Source organism: Apium graveolens, chromosome 2, assembly GCF_009905375.1.
Source record: "Apium graveolens cultivar Ventura chromosome 2, ASM990537v1, whole genome shotgun sequence".
In the NCBI taxonomy this organism is placed as follows: domain Eukaryota; kingdom Viridiplantae; phylum Streptophyta; class Magnoliopsida; order Apiales; family Apiaceae; genus Apium; species Apium graveolens.
In genome coordinates, this window is record NC_133648.1 from 108,201,346 (window position 1) to 108,223,292 (window position 21,947).

Consider the following 21,947-nt stretch of genomic DNA (forward strand, 5'->3'; position numbering starts at 1 on the left):
TAATGCTCTCATCATGGTGTTGCGCAATCGAATGAAACTCCCTCAAATAAGCCTCCCTATCAGCATTAGAGAAGTACTGCTCATAGAATACCTCCTTGAATCCCTGCCATTCTAAAGCCTCTGCATATTGTTCCCCTTTAGTAGCTTTTACTCCTCTCCACCACCTCTGAGTATCACCCTCCAACTTATACACAGCTAACCTGACCTTCTGAATCTCATCACAACCCAGTGCATCAAAAATCTTCTCGAGATAAACAATCTAATTTTCAGCATCAATGGGAGTCGGTGTTGCACTAAAAGAGGCTGGTTTCTGCTTCACAAACCTCTCCAACCATACAAACGGCTCCAACTGATGGCCTTGACCGTTCTGATTATGATTCCCATTGTCATTCTGATTTTCTTCTCCATTCTGATTTCCCTCTCCATTCTGATTTCCTTCTCCATTCTGATTTTCCTCGCCATTCTGATTTCCTTAGTTTGCCAAAGCCTGTTGTATAGCCTGAGCCACTGCTTGCCCTATCATCTCAGTAAGCTGAGCGGGGTTAATATGAAAAGGATCACGTCTAGGAGGCATCTACAATATAAGATAGCGAACAAATGAAGATTACGAGAATAATATGATAAAGCAGTTACAAACATATCTCAAATGATGAAGCAGAATGTAACGAAATTAAATGGAACACCCATCATATCATCTACCCAAACTCACAGGTCAGCCTAAGTAGGTTTCCTACATGAAAGAACCTAAGCTCTGATGCCATCTCTGTAACACCCCCTTTTTATTAATAAAAGGAGATATTACTTAAAATCCATAAACCTGCAAACATAGCACTAATATATTTCTAACAATAATTTAACAATCTAAAATTTCTAAAATAATATTAAATCTCCAAAATGTCTAAACCAATAATATTGATTCTGAATTCTCCAAATAAATAATTAAATCTAAATACTGATAAAGTCTGAAATCCTAATCAATAAAAGGGGTAGCTCTTCATCACACAGTCCCAGATTCCCCTAAGCACCTGCCAGAAAAAGAATACGGCATGAGCCAAACGCCCAGTATGAATTTGGAATACAATTTATAAACAAAGAGATTAGAAATAAATAATCAGCAATTTATAATAAAAGAACAATTTTAAAAATAAGTAAGGCTGAAACAACGAGAGGTTAGGATACTTCATACCGAGATCAGAACAGATATAAATACACACATCATAGGGTACCTAATGTGTGCAACAGAATGGATAACGTGTACGGCATATACAACGTCACCATAAATTAAATCACAAATCAAACTCTGGGTGCACCCACGTATCCTGAACAAATATCAAATGCGCAAAAGCTCCTCCCAAGAGCTAACAGAAGGATACGCCGTGACCAATCACACTGTCACAAAAGTGTCATGTCACTGGTGCCGCAATGACATGGTTGTAGTACCCCTACAGCTGGTTAACTCGGTATACCCTATATCTCTAAGGGTTCAAAATAAATATTCTCACAAAATTTAAAACTCACCTGAGACAAATGATACAAATTTCCAAAACAGGTGGGTGTCATAAATAATTTTTGAAAACCGCAGAAACATATATCTAAATTTTCAAAATCAAATTTTAAAACAATTTCCGGAAGTTAAAACGACCAAAGCAAATATTAACGATATGAGCAGAAAGTAGAACGGAACGAATCAAATAAATATAATGAAAAAGAGGAGTAGCGCCGAATAAAAAGGGGACAGAATCTGTACCTCAACAATCGTAAATAAAATACTAACGAAGTCCGAACACGATTCGCTAAATTCCCGGCCCGCGATCTAAATACAATTTACTATAAATATACATTCTTTATATTCGTTTATTTAATTTTTACTTTATTCTGTTACTAGTCTTGGGGGACATTGCTACAGTCCTGCGGCCTCACTTTGTAATATATGGTTGAATCATTATTGAATTTAACAAACCAGACACCAGAAAATCAATTAACCACTTCTCAACTTAATGTACATAAAAACTCGGTAAAATATAGTTTAATAAATTGACGCAGTAACATGACCAACAGTTGGAAAATATTAAACAATTGAAACAAGGCAATTCCTCTTTAAAATATTATAATCAATATTTGACTGTTCACTGGACATACATAAAGGCACAATAATTTATACTAATATTATATTATAAATCTGCATACGTAAATAATTATCCATATTTTATTTTCAAATAATATACCATTATACATCACAAGACACAATACATATTACATAAGTCCATAAAACTTCTTTAGTATAATTAGGAAATCATTAATACAATCAATAAACAAATTTATAAATCCAATTTTAAAATATAATAACAAACTAATCACTACATAGTACTAACGGCCTATAAACCATGTAAGCATATTAAGCATAACAGGGAACCATAATCTTGAAACTTTGAGTTTGTACTACTTTTGTTTATCATAACATCTCAACACGTACATACAAAAGTAAAGGATTCTATAAATAAGATAATATAGGGTAAACCAAGTAAACTCTAAGTCGATGGATATAGTACCTTAAATCAACTGAGAAGACAAAATTCTCACAACTTCACTTATTAATCTTTTTACTTAACCAGGAGCTGAGCTGCTCTCTCTGTGAAACTTGTAGGGTTTTAATGTAAAGGTAAAAGACCCGGTACATTTATGTATAAATATATAGACTCAACTCTTCTATTACGGTTAGAACTTATTTTATTAATCAAATATCTATTAATAAACCTATTTCATCTCTAATTAGTAAGTGTTGACGGAGGAATCTGGTAACAACAAAGATTGAGGTTTCTCGACGGAAATAAGATCTGTGACGGTGGTTCTTTGCCGGAAACTAAAGTGGTGTGTGGTGGTTTGTGATTGTTTTAGGCTGAGATTGATCAGAGTAAGTGGTGGCTCTCTTATCAGCTCTCAACTTCTTACCCTCTCAATGTGCCTACGTAAGGGATCAAGCCTGACGTAGTTCTCGTAGAACAAGAAATCTAATGGGTTTAGACTTCTTATTCCTAGGTCCAGTAGAAGCTCATCCAAAGTCCGTCTTCCGCTAGCTTTGGGAATGTCCAACTATGAGGCCCAACCGCGAAGGCCCAAGGCTCGTCCGTAATCGCAGGACTTCACGGATAGTGCATCTCCCTACGCAAGGATAACACTCTGTTACAGCTATCTCCCTTGATATACAGATGCAGGTATAGCCACGGTTCACCCCAAGTGCCAGACGCGTCCTTGTCCCCCGAATGAGGATAACCCACCAGATAGCAGGATAGGTGATCCCAAGCTCTTGGGTGCAAAGTGCATGATGACTCCAAAGTCCTCCAACGAGGATACCCGTTGAATACAAGAACAGAGTTCCCAAAGCACACACCAAAGTTAACCCCGCATCCCCAACGAGGACACCCGTTGAATACAGGAGGAGACCTTCAATCATCAGGCATACCCCTGGAGGCCTTCAAGCTTTTCACGGACATCCCCCTCCTGGACCGTCTCAAGGAGGAAATTCTTCAAAGAGTACCTGCAACAGACATATCAGTAAAAATAACCTCCATTGCTCCTCTCCATGCAAGCTTTGTCCTGAAGTCACTATTGAGAACATATAGACCAACCACAGGACGCGTCCTACCACATTGGGCGCGTCCACCCTCTTGAGACTTGCACCATCTCCTCAAAAACCATCATGCACAGCATTTCACTTCCTATGGCGCGTCATGGTAAAAATAGGCGCGTCCTACAGCGTCCATCACCACAAGATTTCATGCACCAAGCATTTGCACAAACATTGACGCGTCCATATAGCTTGGGCGCGTCCGGACTTGACCATGCACTCTCCACGCTCCATAACACATTCCTTCTCAAGCAGGCGCGTCCTCTGTACCTGGACGCGTCCTGGTCCTCTACAATGTAATACCGAGTTTGTCTGTAATTAGCCCGCGTTTGACCCGAGTCAATCTAATGCCAAATTTTGGGTATAACAGTAAGCACAAATTATTATTATTATTATTATTGTTATTATTATTACCTAAAATTCACGTATATTACAAACTTATATCTGGCAAAGAGGATGCAGCCAATAACTCTGCAAGAGGACATTATACAGGCAAGGCTCTGTTTTCTACCACAAATTGTTGTGTTCTGTGCATATTATTATCCATGTTTAGTTTATTTGATTGGAATCATTTGGTGTAGTCTGGAAAGAGATTGTTGATGTATGCTTTGACCGAGTGAGAAAACTAGCTGATGTTGTGATGTGATTTTGCAGGTTTCAACCGCAATTGTGGAACCTTACAACAGTGTACTTTGTCTTCTCTTTCCCTCCTTGAACATGCAGATGTTGTAGTGCTCTTGGACAACGAAGCAATTTATGATATTTGCAGGAGAGCCTTGGACACTGAAAGCCAACCTACAGAGATTTGAACCGTTTAATATCTCAAACTATTTCATCTCTGACCACCTCCTTGAGGTTTGATGAAGCAATAAATGTGGACATCACCGAGTTCCAGACCAACCTTGTACCTCCTCCTCGTATACATTTCATGCTCTCTTCTTATGCCCCAGTGATCTCAGCTGCAAAAGCTTACCACGAGCTAGGTTCCATTTCTGACATCACAAACGCTGTATTTGAACCTTCAAGCATGATGGCTAAATGTGATCCTACGCACAGAAAGTGTATATGGCTTGTTGTCTGATGTATCGTGGAGATATTGTACCCAAGGACGTTAACAGTGCTGTTGCTACCATTAAGACAAAAACAACTGTTCAGTTTGTCCATCGGTAAGGATGCGTGATGCTAATACCCGTCTTATATTTAAACTAAAGCATACCACGTATTTAACGGTGCATTCTCATAGTGTATTTTGATCTTCATGATATACAATCAGACCTGATATTTTTGCAAAATTGAAGTTGCCCTACTGGATTCAAATGTGGAATCAATTACGAAGCTCCAACTATGGTACCAGGAGGTGACCTTGCCAGTGTGAAGCGAGCGACAAGTAACAACACTGCTGTGGCCAAAGTGTTCTCTAGAATTAACCACAAACTCGATCATAAGCAGGAATTAAAGCGTCTGCAGCTCAACAGTCTCACAGCACTTTCTTATCATAAGGATTATTACCATAAAATTTGACTGCATGTAGATTGAGAAATATAGTGACCTAGTTAAGCAAAAAATGTAGTACAACATCTCCGGTTGCTTTTATCTACTGCTGTGTTCACTATAACACCGAGGAGAACCAGAAAGCAGATCTGAAGATTGCCTCTCAGTGACAATAAGAGTGCATAGCTTGAAAGAAATATATATAAATGGAAGTGAAACCTCTATCAAAAGTTCAGCACATACAATAGCAGTTAACTGACAATAGCAAATTTTGGTTAAGAATCATGGGACAACAGCTTTAACATTAGTATATTGAGCTCAAAATAGCCAAACTCTATTCAGGCCTATGGAATGGTCAAAAACCTCCCAAACATACAAATATAAAGATAGCTTCATATGCATTCTCTTAAATTAGGTCCCATGTAAACAAGAAAACTTTTTCAAAGTGACAAAGTCGATAACTAAGATAATGAAACAAATAACAAGTTGATATCTTGACAATAAGAAAACCAGAGGGAGATTAACCCCTCAATCTCCACAAAATATTAAATGGTTTCAAACTGATTTAGAGACTTTAGCAGCTACAAGGTACTACAAAAAAGAAAAGAGGGTATAAACTAAAGTAAATTCCTCTTCAACGATTGGCCTTGGCAACCCTCTCGATCTCATCCTTCTTCTTAATTGCATAACTGCATATCCATGGATTGAAGATTAGTAAACTGTAAAAAACTTGAGTATTTATGTGTGTGTATCATGTAGTACTATAGTACTTGGATTGTACATCCTTCATCATTTAAGAGAAAAATGTATGCATGCCCCGGCCCATTCTTTACCTGTTAGAAGAACCCTTAGCAGCATTGATGAGCTCATCAGCAAGGCACTCGGCTATAGTCTTGACATTCCTGAATGCGCTCTCGCGTGCACCTGTTGTGAGAAGATAAATGGCCTGGTTGACCCGTCTCAATGGAGAAATATCAACAGCTTGACGCCTCACCACACCAGCAGAACCAATTCGGGTGGCATCTTCTCTTGGACCACTTTGTTTTCAAAGACAACAGATGTGTTGAAGTTGGGGAAAGACAATGCTCGGAAAAATTGTATAGAAACTCATAACATTCTCACATCTTTATCAAAAAAAATACAGCTAAAGGCAATGTATCAAATTTGCAAAATAAAAATGCAATAGAGGAAAGCATTCGATGTATTGCTCAAGTAGTAATCACTAGTATTATTTTGGAAAGGCACAAACAGTGTTCATGTGACATGAATACCTGTTAATAACAGCGTCAACAATAACTTGTATTGGGTTCTGGTCAGTTAAGAGGTGGATGATTTCCATGGCATGCTTAATAATGCGGACAGCCAACAACTTCTTTCCGTTGTTGCGCCCGTGCATCATAAGAGAGTTGGTCATCCTCTCAACAATTGGGCACTGAGCCTTCCTGAACCTCCTAGCTTGGTATCTTCCAGCAGTGTGAGGCATGTAAGTTGGATGCTTAGACGCAGTTGCAGTTATGTAATCCTCCACGGAAAGATCATTGATCTGCAGAAAGGCACAATTTCTAACTTAAATTGAGGAACATCAATTCCATTCATTTGACCAGGTTGCAAGGATAATACAAGCACCAATGATACTGTGGGAATTTAATTTTAAATATTTCATACAAGTAAAAGAAGAAACTGAAACGCCGCGTACAAGCACCTATTGCAAATTTTAAGTTCTCAATTTGCCTAAATAAGTAGAAGTTAACAATGCTTGTTATGGAATGACTTATAATTTCATACGAGGTGAACATTGTATTTGTCATCACATTCGCACACAGCAGATCAACAAAAAGGTACTAGAACGTATGGGAAAAACTCATCCCAAAATCTCAACAGAGGATACAAAAACAAATATAACCCAGTTCACCGAAACTAACATAAACCCAAAACCCATTTCAGACATATAAACAAAATCCACCAAAACCGCAATACAGTAAACTACATACAAGCTTCCTTATCATCTATGAAACACTTGAAAGCTACTAACAACAAAACCAGCACTCTCCAAATCAACAACAAACTAAAAAAGACATAATTTTTTTACCGGCTTTCGAATCACAAAATATAACCAAATCAACAATTAATCACATTTATACAGGTAATCTTAAAAACATTTAAGAAACAGAGATTACAAAACACAAACAAGTATAAATATAGAAATGGAGGGTGAAAAGAGAGAGAGAGAGAGAGACCTGAACGTCATCGTAAGACCAGCGGTTAAAAAGCATAACATCAGTGTGAACAAGATTCTCATCAGTCTTAGCAGCAGGAGCTACAATTGCTTCAGCAGGGGCCGCCATTCTTCCTTAATTTTATTACCTGTTATATTCAATTACATTATTATTACACATTTGTATGAATGTATATTTATTTGGTTGTGTATGTATAGATTGCAGAGGAGAGATGTTTACCTGTTTTTCGATTTGGGGGTGGAGGCAGCGGCAGCGGCAGCTTCTTTGGCACCAAAACCCTAGCTTAGCTGATATGATATATACACGTTTATGGAACTTGATGGGCCGGTTTTGCAATATACACTGGGCTTAGATTGGGCCCGCTGGTATACGGTTTTAAAAATTAGTCTTCATCAAATAACAAACTCAACGAATGTTCTTACTCCTCAAACTCAACGAATGTTCTTACTCCTCATTTTAAAAACCGTGCACTAACATATGCACACCTTTAATAAGTTATCTTGTTTTTTTGGTGAGTTTTATGTACAAGGAACTTCATCATTGTTAATGATGATGCAAATAATAACCAAAAAATATCAATTTAATATATGGTAGCAAATTTCTTTTAAAAATATCTCGGAGCCTCACCCTAAACTTCTCATTACCCTTGAAGTAGGTAAGATCCGGAAAATTTACGACCGTTACATAATATATTAAATAAAATATTATGTGTTTAAGTCAATTAAAAATATTTCCGGCCATAAGGGTAACCTGTTATATGTTATAAATAGTCATGTAAGATTAATAATATTTTTTGAATATTTGGTTACTTGTTAAAACATAATTATATGAAATTATACGTTACGTGAATTGATTATGATGGTATGTATTACGTGTATCGTGTTTTACATCATTTTGCGTGAGTTGTTACTTATTATATTTATTTTCGGGATATATAATTATTTTTGGAAATATTTTGTTTTACAAAAAAAATATCAGGCTAGGTCCCTACCGGGACATCAGAGCTCGCATAATTCGTATTTTTATTTTTATAAAATCAAGGATCGTTCAAATATTCAATATTTTCACATTATTGGAAAGTTCATAATTTTTGGGGAATTTTGGTATAATTTTATTTGAAAATAATACTTTAGCATATATTCCCCATTAAATATTAATTTTGGGTTAATTATTTTCACTAAGTGATATAATTAGTCCCCACCTAATTTTAGGAGTATAATTTTGTAAATATAAATTGTTGAAAATTTGTTTTAATTATAAAAAAATCAAGAATTATCCTGAAAAATCCTATTGGTGATCTTCTTGAGGTTTTCGGAAGATCAGAGCAACAGTTCATAGTGATTTTGATGTTAAAATATTATGTTCATGTAATAAAATCGAAGCTTGTGATGAGTTTTATCATTTTTTACCATCAGATTTCAATTTTTGGTAAGGAATTGAAAATTTCGATTTCTGGAATTTATATCTTGAATTTGGGGGTTCTATTTTGGTTGATCGCTCATTGATTTTGATGATTCCAATAGTTTTATCTGCAAAATTCCAGTTGAATCGTATAATTTTTTGTTGTTGGAGTGCAAAATCGGGTCATCGGAAAGGAGGTTTTGACCCCCGGTGTTCATCGATTTTTCCGACCTCCTTAATGGTTGTTTGTGAATCTTATTGAACGTATTAGCTTTGTATTTGCGTAAGGATCGTTTGTGATATGTTTTGTTAAGTTTTGATTTGTTATTAGTAGAAGTCGAGTATGGTCGTCGGTGTTGATCACGAAATTGATGAAATCGTCGATCAATCGAGGTGTTGTGACTTTAGTTGATAAGGACCATGTGGATGGAAGTTGTGGGTTGGACTGGGATTGAAAACGGGTTGGAACGGAGAATTCTGGGGCTAATTGAATTCCCCGGAACCGGCGACGTCGTCGGGAATTCCCCAGATTTCAGCTGGCATTCGACCCGGTCCGGGAAGTTCTTGGCAACCCGTTCCTGTTACTCCCGACCCAGTTTTAATCCACAAAACCCCACCTGATTTTCTACAAACCTGTTTGTAGAAATCAAATTTGTATTTTCATTTTATTTTCCTTGAAAATTCAATTAGTTTCCTTTATTTAAATTAGTTAAGTAATTTATGTAAATAACAAATAAAATGTTTTTAAATAATTTTCAAAAAGTCTAAAAAGCAATTATAATTGGTTAAATTGATTGATTAATTATTTTAAAGGTTAATTAAATTATTCATGAATCTAATTGATTTTTTTATTTCAAAATGATTTATTAATCGAACTATTCTCAATAATTCAATAACAATTAGACCGTTTATTCGTTTTCAACGAAGGAAACGTGTTCAGACTCAGAAAATTATTCTGCTTTCAATAAAAATATTTTCAAGATCTAAATTATTTTGGGACAAAAGATCGATTGTTTTACAAACAGTTTTGAGTCGTACATTCTGTTAGTGTTTGTGCCCTAGAGACAACATTATAATATTTTAGCTTAAAATATTTGGATTATTAATGTTTATGTTCTATCGATTATTTTCTTTATAATTTATTATGTCTTAATTTACTGTGCTATAATTGTTAGATTAATAAATGTTCTTGGAATATGATATGTATTTTATATCTTTAAATACGTGACTTATAAACGAGATTATGAGAATAGTATCAATATTCATAAAGGTCCCTAGTTGAGTATTATCATTAAGGGACAATAATAATAATGCATTAAGACTTGTGTGTTTGTTGACTAATGATCACATCTCATTGATCATAGGTATGGTGATATTAAAGTCAAAAACACGGGCAGATGTAAATGTACATGGGGTTGGACAGACCCAGTATGGGATTTCACATGTCTGTTGTGTCATAAGTAATTCTTATAGTGATAATGATGTAATGGTTCTTATACTTGAAATCATTATATGTTTATACGAGAATCAATGTACTTTGATTACACTAAAAGTTATATTTGATTGGGCAGTGATAAAAGTGTATTTCGGGTATATTATGAATCATATGAGATATATGAATGATCTAAAAAAGATTTAATCCTCATATTTTATGAGTGATATTATTGACCTCTTGTGTGAGCTAGACTATGAAATGCGTGATTGCGCTCAAATGTGGATTTTTTATGATGGTCTACCCATTGATCAAGAAAACCTGGATTAAACTTTGATGAGGATGACACATTTACATGCCTATAGTTAAATCTATAATATGTGGTTAAAGGGATTATATTACATTGTCCATTATTCACGAAAGGTTTAATTGATCATCGATTTAATTATTATTATATGGGTAGTAATGATGTATTACTAAATGCCGCTCATTATTTACGATTTTAAATCAGATTTAAAATTCGTTGCAAACGTAATAATAAATTGGATTTTAATTTAAATTAAAGTAATTCGAATTATTTATAATATTAATTAACTTTGACTTAATTAATTAGATAAATAATGATATTCGAATATACTAATATTAATTGTGAAATTTATTTGTAAAATAATTAAGTGAGACTTAATTATAATATAAATAGGAATTTCAAATTAATAATAACTCCTAATTAGTTAAAAGTTATAATTAGTTTTTCTACCATCTATATAATATCTATTGAGTGGCTGATTTTGTATGCAAGACTTTTACTAAAACCCTAGCCACCAAGAGAGAAGATAGAAGAGAGTAAGAAGAGACAATTTTGTGCTAGTACACATCTGATCCTTGAGTTCAAGCATTCATGTGGATACCGATAGAGCGTAGATCGCGAGAGCGGGATGCGTGGTGATTGAGATCCCCATTAGTCAACCAATTTGTAAAGCTTCTTAAGGTAAATAATCTGATCTACAAATTAAATATTTGTTTTTTCACATGGATCTTGCGGTGGGTTTCGAAAATTCAGGTTTTCACCTTTTTAATTATTGTTTCTGTTGCATTTTAAACCTCAAAACCGTTCACATTCACCTTTTGAAGCACAACAAGAACTTCCTTGTTCATACTTTCTTTGATTTTATCAATTTGATTTTCTTTTGAGATGAACTAGCCTCATAGTCTAGCTCAATTGTTATATTAACACAAGGTTTGTTCTTTTTATGATATTAACCAACTAATTTAGAAGCATTTTTTAATGACTTAAGTTTAAGTTCATTTTTCTCAATCTTTTCTCTTAGTACATCTTATATCTCATATGCACATTTCAACTTGTTCTTTAAATATTCATTTTCTTGCCTAACAGACTCTAAGCTCACAAGTTGTAGTTCTACTTCTTGTTTCTTAATTTCCATTTTATCATTCACTTTAGATAATCTGTTCATTTCCTCAGTGGTAGCCACCATACTTGTATGAATTTGAAACATTTTTGTACTCATCTTTTCAACAGTTTCCTTATATTGAGAGGCATTTAAATCAATGATGGTTACGATGAGTACCTCAGATTTTGATGCAAATGATTCTCCTTCCTCCAAGGCCATGAGAGTATAGTTTCCATATTCTTTATTTCCATCTTCGTCATCCGTGTCATCCCAGGTTTTTCCCTCAACAATATAAGCTTTTCCCTGTTGTTTCTTCAGAAGTACTTCATACTTAGCTTCAAGTTCCAAGTATGCCTTATCTTTCTTCACCTTCTTAGGCTTCCTGCATTATGTGACAAACTGACCAAACTCATCACATTTATAGCATCTAATCTTAGATCTGTCCACATATCCTGACTTGTAGTCACATTTGCTAGTTGTGTTTTTATGAGATTTTCCTTTCCATTTGTTATTATAGGAGGTTTGACCTTTACCACTAAAATACATGGGCTTCTTGACTCTTATGTTTGAGAACTATCTTATCGGATAGGCCATAAACTGATCCATTTTATCCAACTCATCAGGAGTATAATATCCATCCTCTTTCAACTCCAGAATGACTTATTTTTTAGGTTCCTTATTTTTCTGCTCACAATGATATACAACTTGAATCTGAGATTCAGTTTCATTTTCAATCATTTTCTGATAATTAGCTATCAAGGTACTTGACACATCAACAACATGTCCTTGATTCAGCTTTAATGATTTTCTCTGCATCATCTCCAGTTCATAGGTTTTAAGAACACCATATAAAATCTATAAAGTTATTCTGGCTAGTACTATCCCTTCTCTTATTGTAGAGTTATTTTGTTCCAAATGGTTAGGAATAGCGAGCAAGAATTTCAGGTTGACCTTCTCAACCTCATAGAACTTGTTGTGCAGCTGCAAGTCATTTATCAATTTGTTGAACCTTTCAAAAACCTCAATAATGCCTTCTTTATGTTTAGCCATAAAACCATCATACTGTGATATCATAATTTTTCTTTGGTTTGACATCACTTTCTCAGTACATTCACACAAGATCTCTATTTTCTCCCAGATTTGTTTGGCTGGCTCACAGTTGATAATGTTATTGTACATAACATTATCAAGAGACTCAATTAAAATGAGTTACAAGTCACTGTTAAGTGAAACTTTCTCTTTCTCTAGCTCAGTGTATGTAGATGGATCTTTAGGAGCATAATGACCAGGAATGACTACATCACCTTCAGTTGCTTCGGGTACCCTTATCATAGGGATGAATGATCCATGTTTGAGAATTTCAAGATATAGTGGATGCCATCTTGATGAACAACATCATCTTCTTCTTCCATATAGTATAGTTTTCTTTGACAAAAACAGGGTTCCTGATACTGCTAAGTTTTTATGCACTTATACTTTCAAAATCTAATCTATTTACTTTTCGATTTTTCTATGATACCACTTGTTAGGTATGAAATCAACACAGGCGAGTGCATGTGTGTTTCTTAATTTTTCTTTTAGACTTTGTAGATTGCTTTCAAGAAAATCAAGTTTTATGTTTGAGTTTTGTAACTCAACATGCTATATGAAATTTGTAGTGATAATTAATTGACTGTAGAAGACACAGAACACAATTATCAAAACTTATTTGATCTTTATATTAAAAATCAAAATACTTGTGCTACAAATCTGTGTTCTTGAATATTTTAAGAACACAGCTGCTTCTTGAGAGAATACAAGAAATTCTAGATCTTGTTTTGTTAATCCTGAACTGAGGACCTGTGACATGTTTTATAGATAGATATGTACAGTTTATAGAAATTGCACTAAAATATACTAATGCATTTTCTAAAGTCCTTTTATCTATTTCTATTTTAAGTGCAGCAAATATGCATGCAATCTTCTAGGTCTATGACCCTCCTTTGTCCAGTTCATCTTGGCCCTTGATCTTGCACTCTTCAAGCTACATTTATAGTCTTTCCATTTTAATGATAAAATGGTTTGTTGACAGATTATCTTGAATCGTCATGGTTGATGCATTATGTAATTGAAGCTTTTATCGAGATCTTCAAAGTGTATAGAGATGTCTGTATCGAGATGTAGAATTGTTTGTCGATATCTACACTTATTTACAAGTGTTAATGGCTTGTTGATCTCTTCACTTCTCTACATATATTTTGACTTGTCGCTATCTTCTTTTCTCTACAGGCATTTTGACATGTCGATATCTTCACTTCTCTACATGTGTTTTGGCTTATCGATATCTTCACTTTTTTATATGTATTTTGACTTGTCGATATCTTCACTTCTCTATATGCTAAACTGACTTATCGACATCTCCACATCTCTATAGGCCAAATTGACTTCTCTACGAGTAAAGTGACTTCTCTATATGTGAAGTGACTTCTCTACAAGTGAGGTGACTTCTCTACATGCCAAATTGACTTCTCCATATACTTCTTGATATAACTTGATATGTGACTTCTTGACATTTGACTTAGAACATTTTTCAATCTACAACTTTATTTTTCACCAAGCAGTTTATCTTCATTCTGAGGCATGATCAGGGATCTTCTTTCGGAGATTTATTCCTAGCTTGTTGGATGTTTACTAAAAAATACTTCAGTCTAGTCTATTTAAACAATCTTATAAACTCAAGAAATAACATTACATGTTACATAAAATTATAAACGAACTAGATCTTGGGATTGTCAATGTGACTTAGTCTTGTTATGTTAAAGCATGTCTTGTATAACATATTTGCTTAATAATCACAATTTTCCAAGTCTATGTAGGTAATATTAAGGCAAAAAAGTAGACAATAAACCAAATATATGTATATATGCATAACATCAAAATTTATGAAATACTGTGCAAATATTTTGTAATCAGTCAATTCCCGTTATTAAAACAGATTTTCGAGAAACACATATTCCTTAACCAAATCTCATGCTTCAAAATCCATAATATTTATAAGATCTAAAAATAAACATACCAATATATGGAAATAAATGGAAACAAGAAATAAATTTTAAAAATGTACCTTACTTTTTTGGGAGACTTTCAAGCTCTACATAAGATGAACAGATTCCCATCGACTTAAACCCGATATCTGGAAATATTTTTCGGTTAAAGTCATCCTTTGCGTACAAACTATTATTAGTTTTAGTGGTCATCAGATAAAGATCTTGTTTATAATACACTCTATGTAAGGTCCCGTAAGAGGGCTAATTTAAGCTAGAAGGGGGGGGTTGAATAGCTTAATTACCAATTTAAAAATTGTTATGGCGTTTTAAAATAATTTATCCATTTTTAAAACTTTACCGAGTGGTTATGCAATTTATATGTGTGGAAAAATAAAGTTCAAGGAAAGAAAATACCACACGACGATTTTATCCTGGTTCGCGATGGCGCAACCTCTAATAGATTCGCTCACCCCTACTCCAGTCCCCGAGCTCCTCTCCCGGACTCGGGAATTTCCCTTATAATAAACTCGCTCCTTTAGTAGGCGGAGAAGCCTTTACACCCTTACAAGTATTTATCTTGGTGCGTAACACAAGGGTCACCGCCTCTAAATAAATGTAATACCTACACAACTTATCTTAGACAATAACTCCCCACTATTTCTTCAAAGTTGTTGTAGAGCCTTTGTGTGGACTTGGCTTCTTTAGCTTTTGTCGGTCTTGGATCTTAGTGATCCGGTCTTGGGTCTTTCCTCTTCCTCACAGTGCGAAGACTACTAACTCCCCGTTAGTACGTCTAGGACTTGGGTCTTAGAACGAGAATCACCTCACGTCACTTCACCTCACTACAAAACTAATAAGATAATCCACGAAACAAAACAAGTAGAGAAAGGTTTATTTTGAACTATTATGTTACTGTACCAGCCCACAAGTAGTATAATATCCAAATAAGAATATTAAAACTAATTAGTTATACTTGACTTAGAATAATACAAGATGGTCAAGTATATTTATAATTACTCCTTTATAGATTAAAATAGATAGGTGGAGTAATATGAGAAGTCTTTTCATATAAAGCACTCATGCCTTATGACTTCTTTAGTATTCTTCTTCTTTCGATTATGTATTTATAGATCAAAGAATACTTTAATTACAACCTCAGAGTTGTAATTTAACCTTTAAGTATATCAACTTAAGGTTTTAAGGTATACTTGTATATTGACGATTATAAGGTCAAAGTATACTATTTTAACTTCAAGCACGGTTTATAAGATTTATGAGTCTTAGCCAAGATCCAAATAAATTAAGTGCAAGTAATTGGCTTAAGATTGTGCTTTCGATGTTTGGACGAATAATTACGAGTATTTTATAGATATTTTAGTATAAGCCCACGGAACACTGAAGATGTTAGAAGGGGCTTATACGATATGACTCGTAATTGTTTATATACACAATATGTGTTAGCCAAGATCCAATTAAATAGCGTGAAATTAATTGGCTAACTCGTGGATTTGATTCATCCTTAATTTTAACGGATGATTACGAAGTGTTTATAGATCGAGTTATAATCCCCCGGAACACTAAAGATGTTAGAAGGGATTTAGCTTTACTTCGTAATATTTTATGTGCACGAATAATTGTTTGCCAAAATCCAATAATAAAAATAATTGGCTAACTCATGAACTTGGGTCAAATATAATCTCCCTTTAGGAGATGGAGTACTTTTGTTTATAAATTTTCTTCTTGAGATGATTTATGTGAAGATCAAGTACTTATTCGAATTCCGAGTTCGAAACTTAGTTCTCTTGAGAACTTTGTTTATAAGAGATTTTGTATTAGAGCTTAAGATGAAGTAGAGAAATTAAGTACAAAACTCAAATAAAAAGAACTCAAATAAGAAGCTAAAAGTTACCACTTTTGAAGAACGGTTGAAAAAGTTCGCCGAAGGTTCGGCCGAATTTTGGCACTTTGGTCGAACTTGGGCAGCCCTTCGGGAGTCCGGGAAGTGGTAGTGGATGAGCTCACTTGGTGGGATAAAGCTTGGTTGGGTGAATCTAAGCTTGGGTTTCAAAAACCTTGTATATATGTAAGTATATAGAAGAGAGATAAGGTTTTTGAGAAGAAGTGTATAGAATTTGAAAGAGATGTAGAGAAGCATTTCTTGAAAAAATCTCAGTAAATTTGTGGCTCTTTAGCTTGAAGAAAATGGGTTGGGGTGGGGGTTTATTTATAGGAGAAGTTGGGTGGATTGAATGGTGGAGATTTGAGGAAAATGGATGGTGGATGATGTATGTCACTTGGATTGATGACATGGAAAGCAAAGTGTGTTTATTTGCAATTTGCCATATGAGACAAACAACTTTATGGGTTCAAAAACTCAGTTGATATATTTGAATAAACTGGGGACCTTTACCCGCGCGCTATGCGTGCTAGCAAAAAAATATTAATTTTATTATTTTTTACGATTAGCACCAAATAAATTATTTTACCATTTCTTTTCATAATTTGAATATTTTATTTTTCGCGGGAAATCATTGTGTTGAGTTTAGGTAAAAGTATCTTAAATAATATTGTCACGAATAGTTGCGATATGATGCTAGTTTTATTTTTTTGTTGCTAATATATAAGAGAAAGACAAAAGTTTCAAATTAGACAATAGGATAAATTAATTAATGTGGTTTAATTTTATGAAAAAAATGTATAGATACCAAATTGTGGCCAAATTGAAATTCCATTGACACATCTCCTACTCTTTTATCAGGCATCAAAAAGTTTAAGTTATTATTTTTACTACAACTACAGAGTAACCATCACTTGAATAAAAAACGGATATATTATTGTTATTCACCGGGTCCATTTTATTACTTTCTCCTTTATATGCACCCTTACATCATTGATTTTTTTTCACATATGATATTGCATATGATACGTATATTTTTAGGTTTGTTGTACATTAGTAATGAGTGATTAAGTAATTATTCGAATCTGATTATATTCATCCATGCATATCCTTCATATCATAAAATCAAATGAATATTAATTAAACATATAATGATTTAACGTTTATAGATGAACATGAAGTATATTTAAAACTTGGGGATTAAGTCTGAGTTGAAAGAATATTTTGTATCAAATGTTACATTCATGCATTTGAGTAATCCATTAAATAGTTAAAAGCAAAACAAACATGTTGCCATCCAACTTGTACTTATAATACGCATACAATGCCTGTATTGTGACATAGGTATTTGATAAATACAGTTTAAAAGAAAAAATTTAAGTGCTACATCTCATGGAGGTACATATTTTTTGTTTTGTTAATTTACATGTAAAGTGTTTACCAATTAAACTGAAATAACCGAGTACGATCTGACAACGTTTCATGATCTTGTAGCCAAGGATTTGGTGAAGAACAAAACAGAAAATGAGCAAGATGAAGATGTAAATGATATATTTTGCATTTGAGATACTAATGTAAAACCTTTATTTGTCTCAAACTTCCTTACAGTACTAAAGCCTTCTTTTTTGTTGTTGTGTGTAGATGGAAAATGAATGCTTAGATGTTACACGATTCATCACTATTTACGATCCTTATTAAGATGATAATAATATTATGGTACGCCTATATGTACATCTAAGAAATCCATATATGTTAAACAAATGTATAAGAAATCCCATAATTTAATGCCTGAGAAATATGATCTCGTACTATGTCAAATGAACTTTTTTAAGTACTATTGAAATAAAATATTTAAGTTATGTATAAACAAAATAAGCTGTTTTTTATTTTCCTTATGTATATATAAAAATTCTATGGAGACCTCGGAGACCACCTATGTTCTACGTTCAAAACACTATAAAATATATTATTTTGTGAAGTATGTTCTATGAATATCCCCAATTCATTAAAATGATATATATATATATATATATCTTAATATGTATATTTGAAGTACTAAAATATGTATATTTAACAAAAAATGTGAATTAAAAAATAATGCAAAATTTTGTAGTTCACAATTCCGGTCATTACATTTTATAAAAATTAGATCATGTCAATTTTTTCCTTAAAATTTTTCTCAATAATTTTGAAATTTGACTAAAATCAAAATCAGATATTTATTGATAATTACTCGTCGTCACGCCTCATATTTTATCACTAAAAAGTATAATAGAGGATACACAATAATTTTAAAATTGGAATAAAATCAATATAAGATATTTATTAAAAGTTTCTCTGGGTCGTTGGTCGACTCCTTATATTTTGTAAATAAAATGGAATAAAAGAGGAATTACAATAATTTAGTAATTGGAATAAAATCAAAATATGTTATTAGTTGAGTGTTTCCCGACTTCGTTTTCAAGGACGCCTCGTATTCTATAACTAAAAATTATAGTAGGGGATATACAATAATTTTAAAATAAGAATAACATCAAAATAAGAAATTTATTGATAGTTTCTCGGAATCGTCGAATACGATGCCTCGTATTCATCAACTAAAAAGGTATAAAGGACGTACAATAATTTTTAAATTGGAATAAAATCAAAATAAGATATTAAATGACTGTTAATCGACTTCATTTTCGATGATACTTCATATTCTATCACTAAAAAGTATAACAGGGGATATACAATAATTTTGAAATTATAATAAAATCAAGATAAGATATTTAATTATAGTTTCTCAGACGAAGACAATGCCTCGTGTTCAAAAACTAAAAAAGTATAAAAGATGATTTACAATAATTTTAAATTGGAATAAAATCAAAATAAGATATTAATTAATTATTTTTCATTTTCGTATTCAATAACTTAAAAGTATAATAGAGGATATACAATAATTTTAAAATTGGTAGCCTACTAAACTAATCATATTTGTGCTTATGCAGGGGCAACCTACTAAACTACATAAGAAGCGAAAATATGTTATTCAAGCGGAAAAAAAGAAGATATTTACCTTTCCAAGCCAACATAACATCCCATTAAAATAAACTTACAAGTTGAAACATGATAATCGAGGTAATTACTATATGCTGCATAAATGAAGATGTTGGCAAACATATTAAATGTTCATCCCACCGGCAATATGCTAAACTCTGGTCTCTGTTCTATACCTCTGAAAGAAGATTTTTCTACTTTTTTTAGAAATATGGTTATTCATATTGCTTAATTTATTACTTGCAATAAAATTTTTATTGACGATCTCTTGGCGTCGTCTTCGACGACCATTGTGTTATGGAACTAAAAAGGTATAATATAAGATATATTGAAATTAGAATAAAATCAAAATACGATAATAATTGACTATTTCTCGGCGTCGTTTTGGAGCTCGCCTCATATTTCATTGCTAATAGTACGATAAAGGTTATACAATGCATTTAAAATGTAATAAAATCATAATAAGATATTTATTGTTAGTATCTCGGCGTTGTCTCGTATTCCGAAACTAAAAAGGTATAAATGAGGTTATACAATAATTTTAAAATTTAAATGAAATTACATTAAGATATTAGTTAATTATTTCTCGGTTTTGTTTTCGATGATGCCTCATATTTTATAACTAAAAAGTATAATATAGGATATACAGTAATTTTAAAAATTGAAATAAAATCACAGAAATATATTTATTTATAATTTCTCATTACCGTCGATGCCTTTGCCATCGACGCCTTGTATTCTGCAACAAAAATATATAAAAGGGGATATAAAGTAATTTTGAGATTGGAATGAAATCAAAATAAAATTTTAATCGACTGTTTTTCAGCTTCTTATTTAACGAAACCTTGTATTCTTAGCTAAAAGGTATAATATAGGATATGTTAGATATATTTGAGATGTCATGTCTAATCTGTTGTGTTTAGTTTCAGAACTTAATATCAGGACTTACTGGAAATCAGAACTTGCTGAAGTCAGAACTTATATCAGAACTTAAGGCCGTCAAGATTTATATTAGGACTTAAGTGCGGATACTTCAGATGAGGAAAACAACTGATTTACAGGAAATGATTGTGACTAAAACAGTAGAAGATATGCATGAAGAGTTAGAAGACTAGAAGACTTGTAGAAGATAATATCTGATTGATATATTTTAGGAGACAGAATTATATTCCATATCAATTAGAAGATATCTTGTAATTGTGTACTATATAAACACAGCTTAGGGTTTACACTATATGTGTTATCATTCACGAGAAAGATTATACATTGTAACCTAACAGCTCTTAGTGATATTGTTCATCACTAAGAGAGAACAACTGTTCTATTGTAACTGAGTTTATTATATTGAATATACTTGATTACTGTTACATACTTGTGTTGATAAATCGATTTGATTGTATAAACACTATATTCAACCCCCTTCTATAGTGTTGTGTGACCTAACAAGGTGTATCAGAGCCTTTCTGTTAACACACATACAGTAAGATCCAAACAATCAATTATGTCTGAAGAAACACAAACTCCAACTAAGCCTACCAAAACTCAAGATACTCAAAACACTCAAACCCACAGTCGATATGAGACTATTAGGGTTCCCATACTGAGACCATCTGAGTATCCTATATGGAAAGTGAAGATGGTTATGTTTCTGGAAGATACAGATCCAGAATACCTTGATAGAATTAATGAAGGACCATATAAGCCTACCAAGCTCCCTGTTGCAGTTGCTGATCAACCAGCAATGACCATACCAAAGGAGAAAGGTGAATACACACCTGAAGATATCTCATATATTGCCAAGGATGCAAGGGTAAGGCATTTGCTGCATAGTGCAATTGATAATGTCATGTCAAATAGGGTAATTGGATGCAAGACTGCAAAGGAGATATGGGATGATTTGGAAACAAGATGCCAGGAAACTGAAGCAATCAAAAAGAACAGGAAGACTATACTCACTCAAGAGTATGAGCACTTTGACTCAAAAGCTGATGAGTCATTAACTGATTTATATGACAGGTTTGCCAAACTCTTGAATGATCTGTCACTGGTGGATAAGGAATATGATCTTGAAGATTCAAATCTAAAATTCCTTTTAGCTCTTCCTGAAAATTGAGATTTGAAGTCTACCACCATAAGAGACAACTATGACTTTACTGAAACTACTCTTGATGAAATTTATGGTATGCTCAAGACTCATGAACTTGAGATGGATCAAATGAGCAAGAGGCATGGAAGAAAGTCAAGGACAGTTGCTCTTAAAGCTGAGGAGGAATCTCCTAAAGTTGTTGTCTCAAAGAGGGGCAAAGGAAAGGCTCTCATCATAAAGTCTGATTCAAAATCATCAGATTCTGATGATGATGATTCAGAAACTGAAAGTTTACCTGAAGTGG

At 33.3% G+C, this 21,947-nt stretch overlaps 1 protein-coding gene and 1 pseudogene across 1 annotated transcript; one reads left to right on the plus strand and one right to left on the minus strand.

The window, feature by feature from the left end:
• LOC141692071 (tubulin alpha-5 chain-like) overlaps window positions 1–5,215 on the plus strand; it is an 11,891-nt pseudogene extending 6,676 nt beyond the window's left edge.
• A 274-nt stretch (window positions 5,216–5,489) lies between these two features.
• LOC141707732 (small ribosomal subunit protein uS7) lies at window positions 5,490–7,723 on the minus strand. The gene is made up of 5 exons (XM_074511073.1): window positions 7,573–7,723; window positions 7,354–7,480; window positions 6,388–6,659; window positions 5,950–6,153; window positions 5,490–5,805 (listed from the first exon to the last, which is right to left on the minus strand). Exons 2-5 carry the CDS (start codon window positions 7,459–7,461, stop codon window positions 5,751–5,753), a joined length of 639 nt encoding a protein of 212 aa, XP_074367174.1. The 5' UTR covers window positions 7,462–7,480; window positions 7,573–7,723; the 3' UTR covers window positions 5,490–5,750.
• Window positions 7,724–21,947: the final 14,224 nt, after the last annotated feature.

Excerpts from the sequence above, each read along its gene's own strand:
- LOC141707732 (XM_074511073.1), bottom strand. The coding sequence starts at position 7,461 with ATGGCGGCCCCTGCTGAAGCAATTGTAGCTCCTGCTGCTAAGACTGAT. Across the intron at positions 6,660-7,353 it reads GGTCTTACGATGACGTTCAG|ATCAATGATCTTTCCGTGGA; the intron begins GTCTCTCTCTCT and ends GCCTTTCTGCAG. Across the intron at positions 5,806-5,949 it reads GCTAAGGGTTCTTCTAACAG|TTATGCAATTAAGAAGAAGG; the intron begins GTAAAGAATGGG and ends ATGGATATGCAG.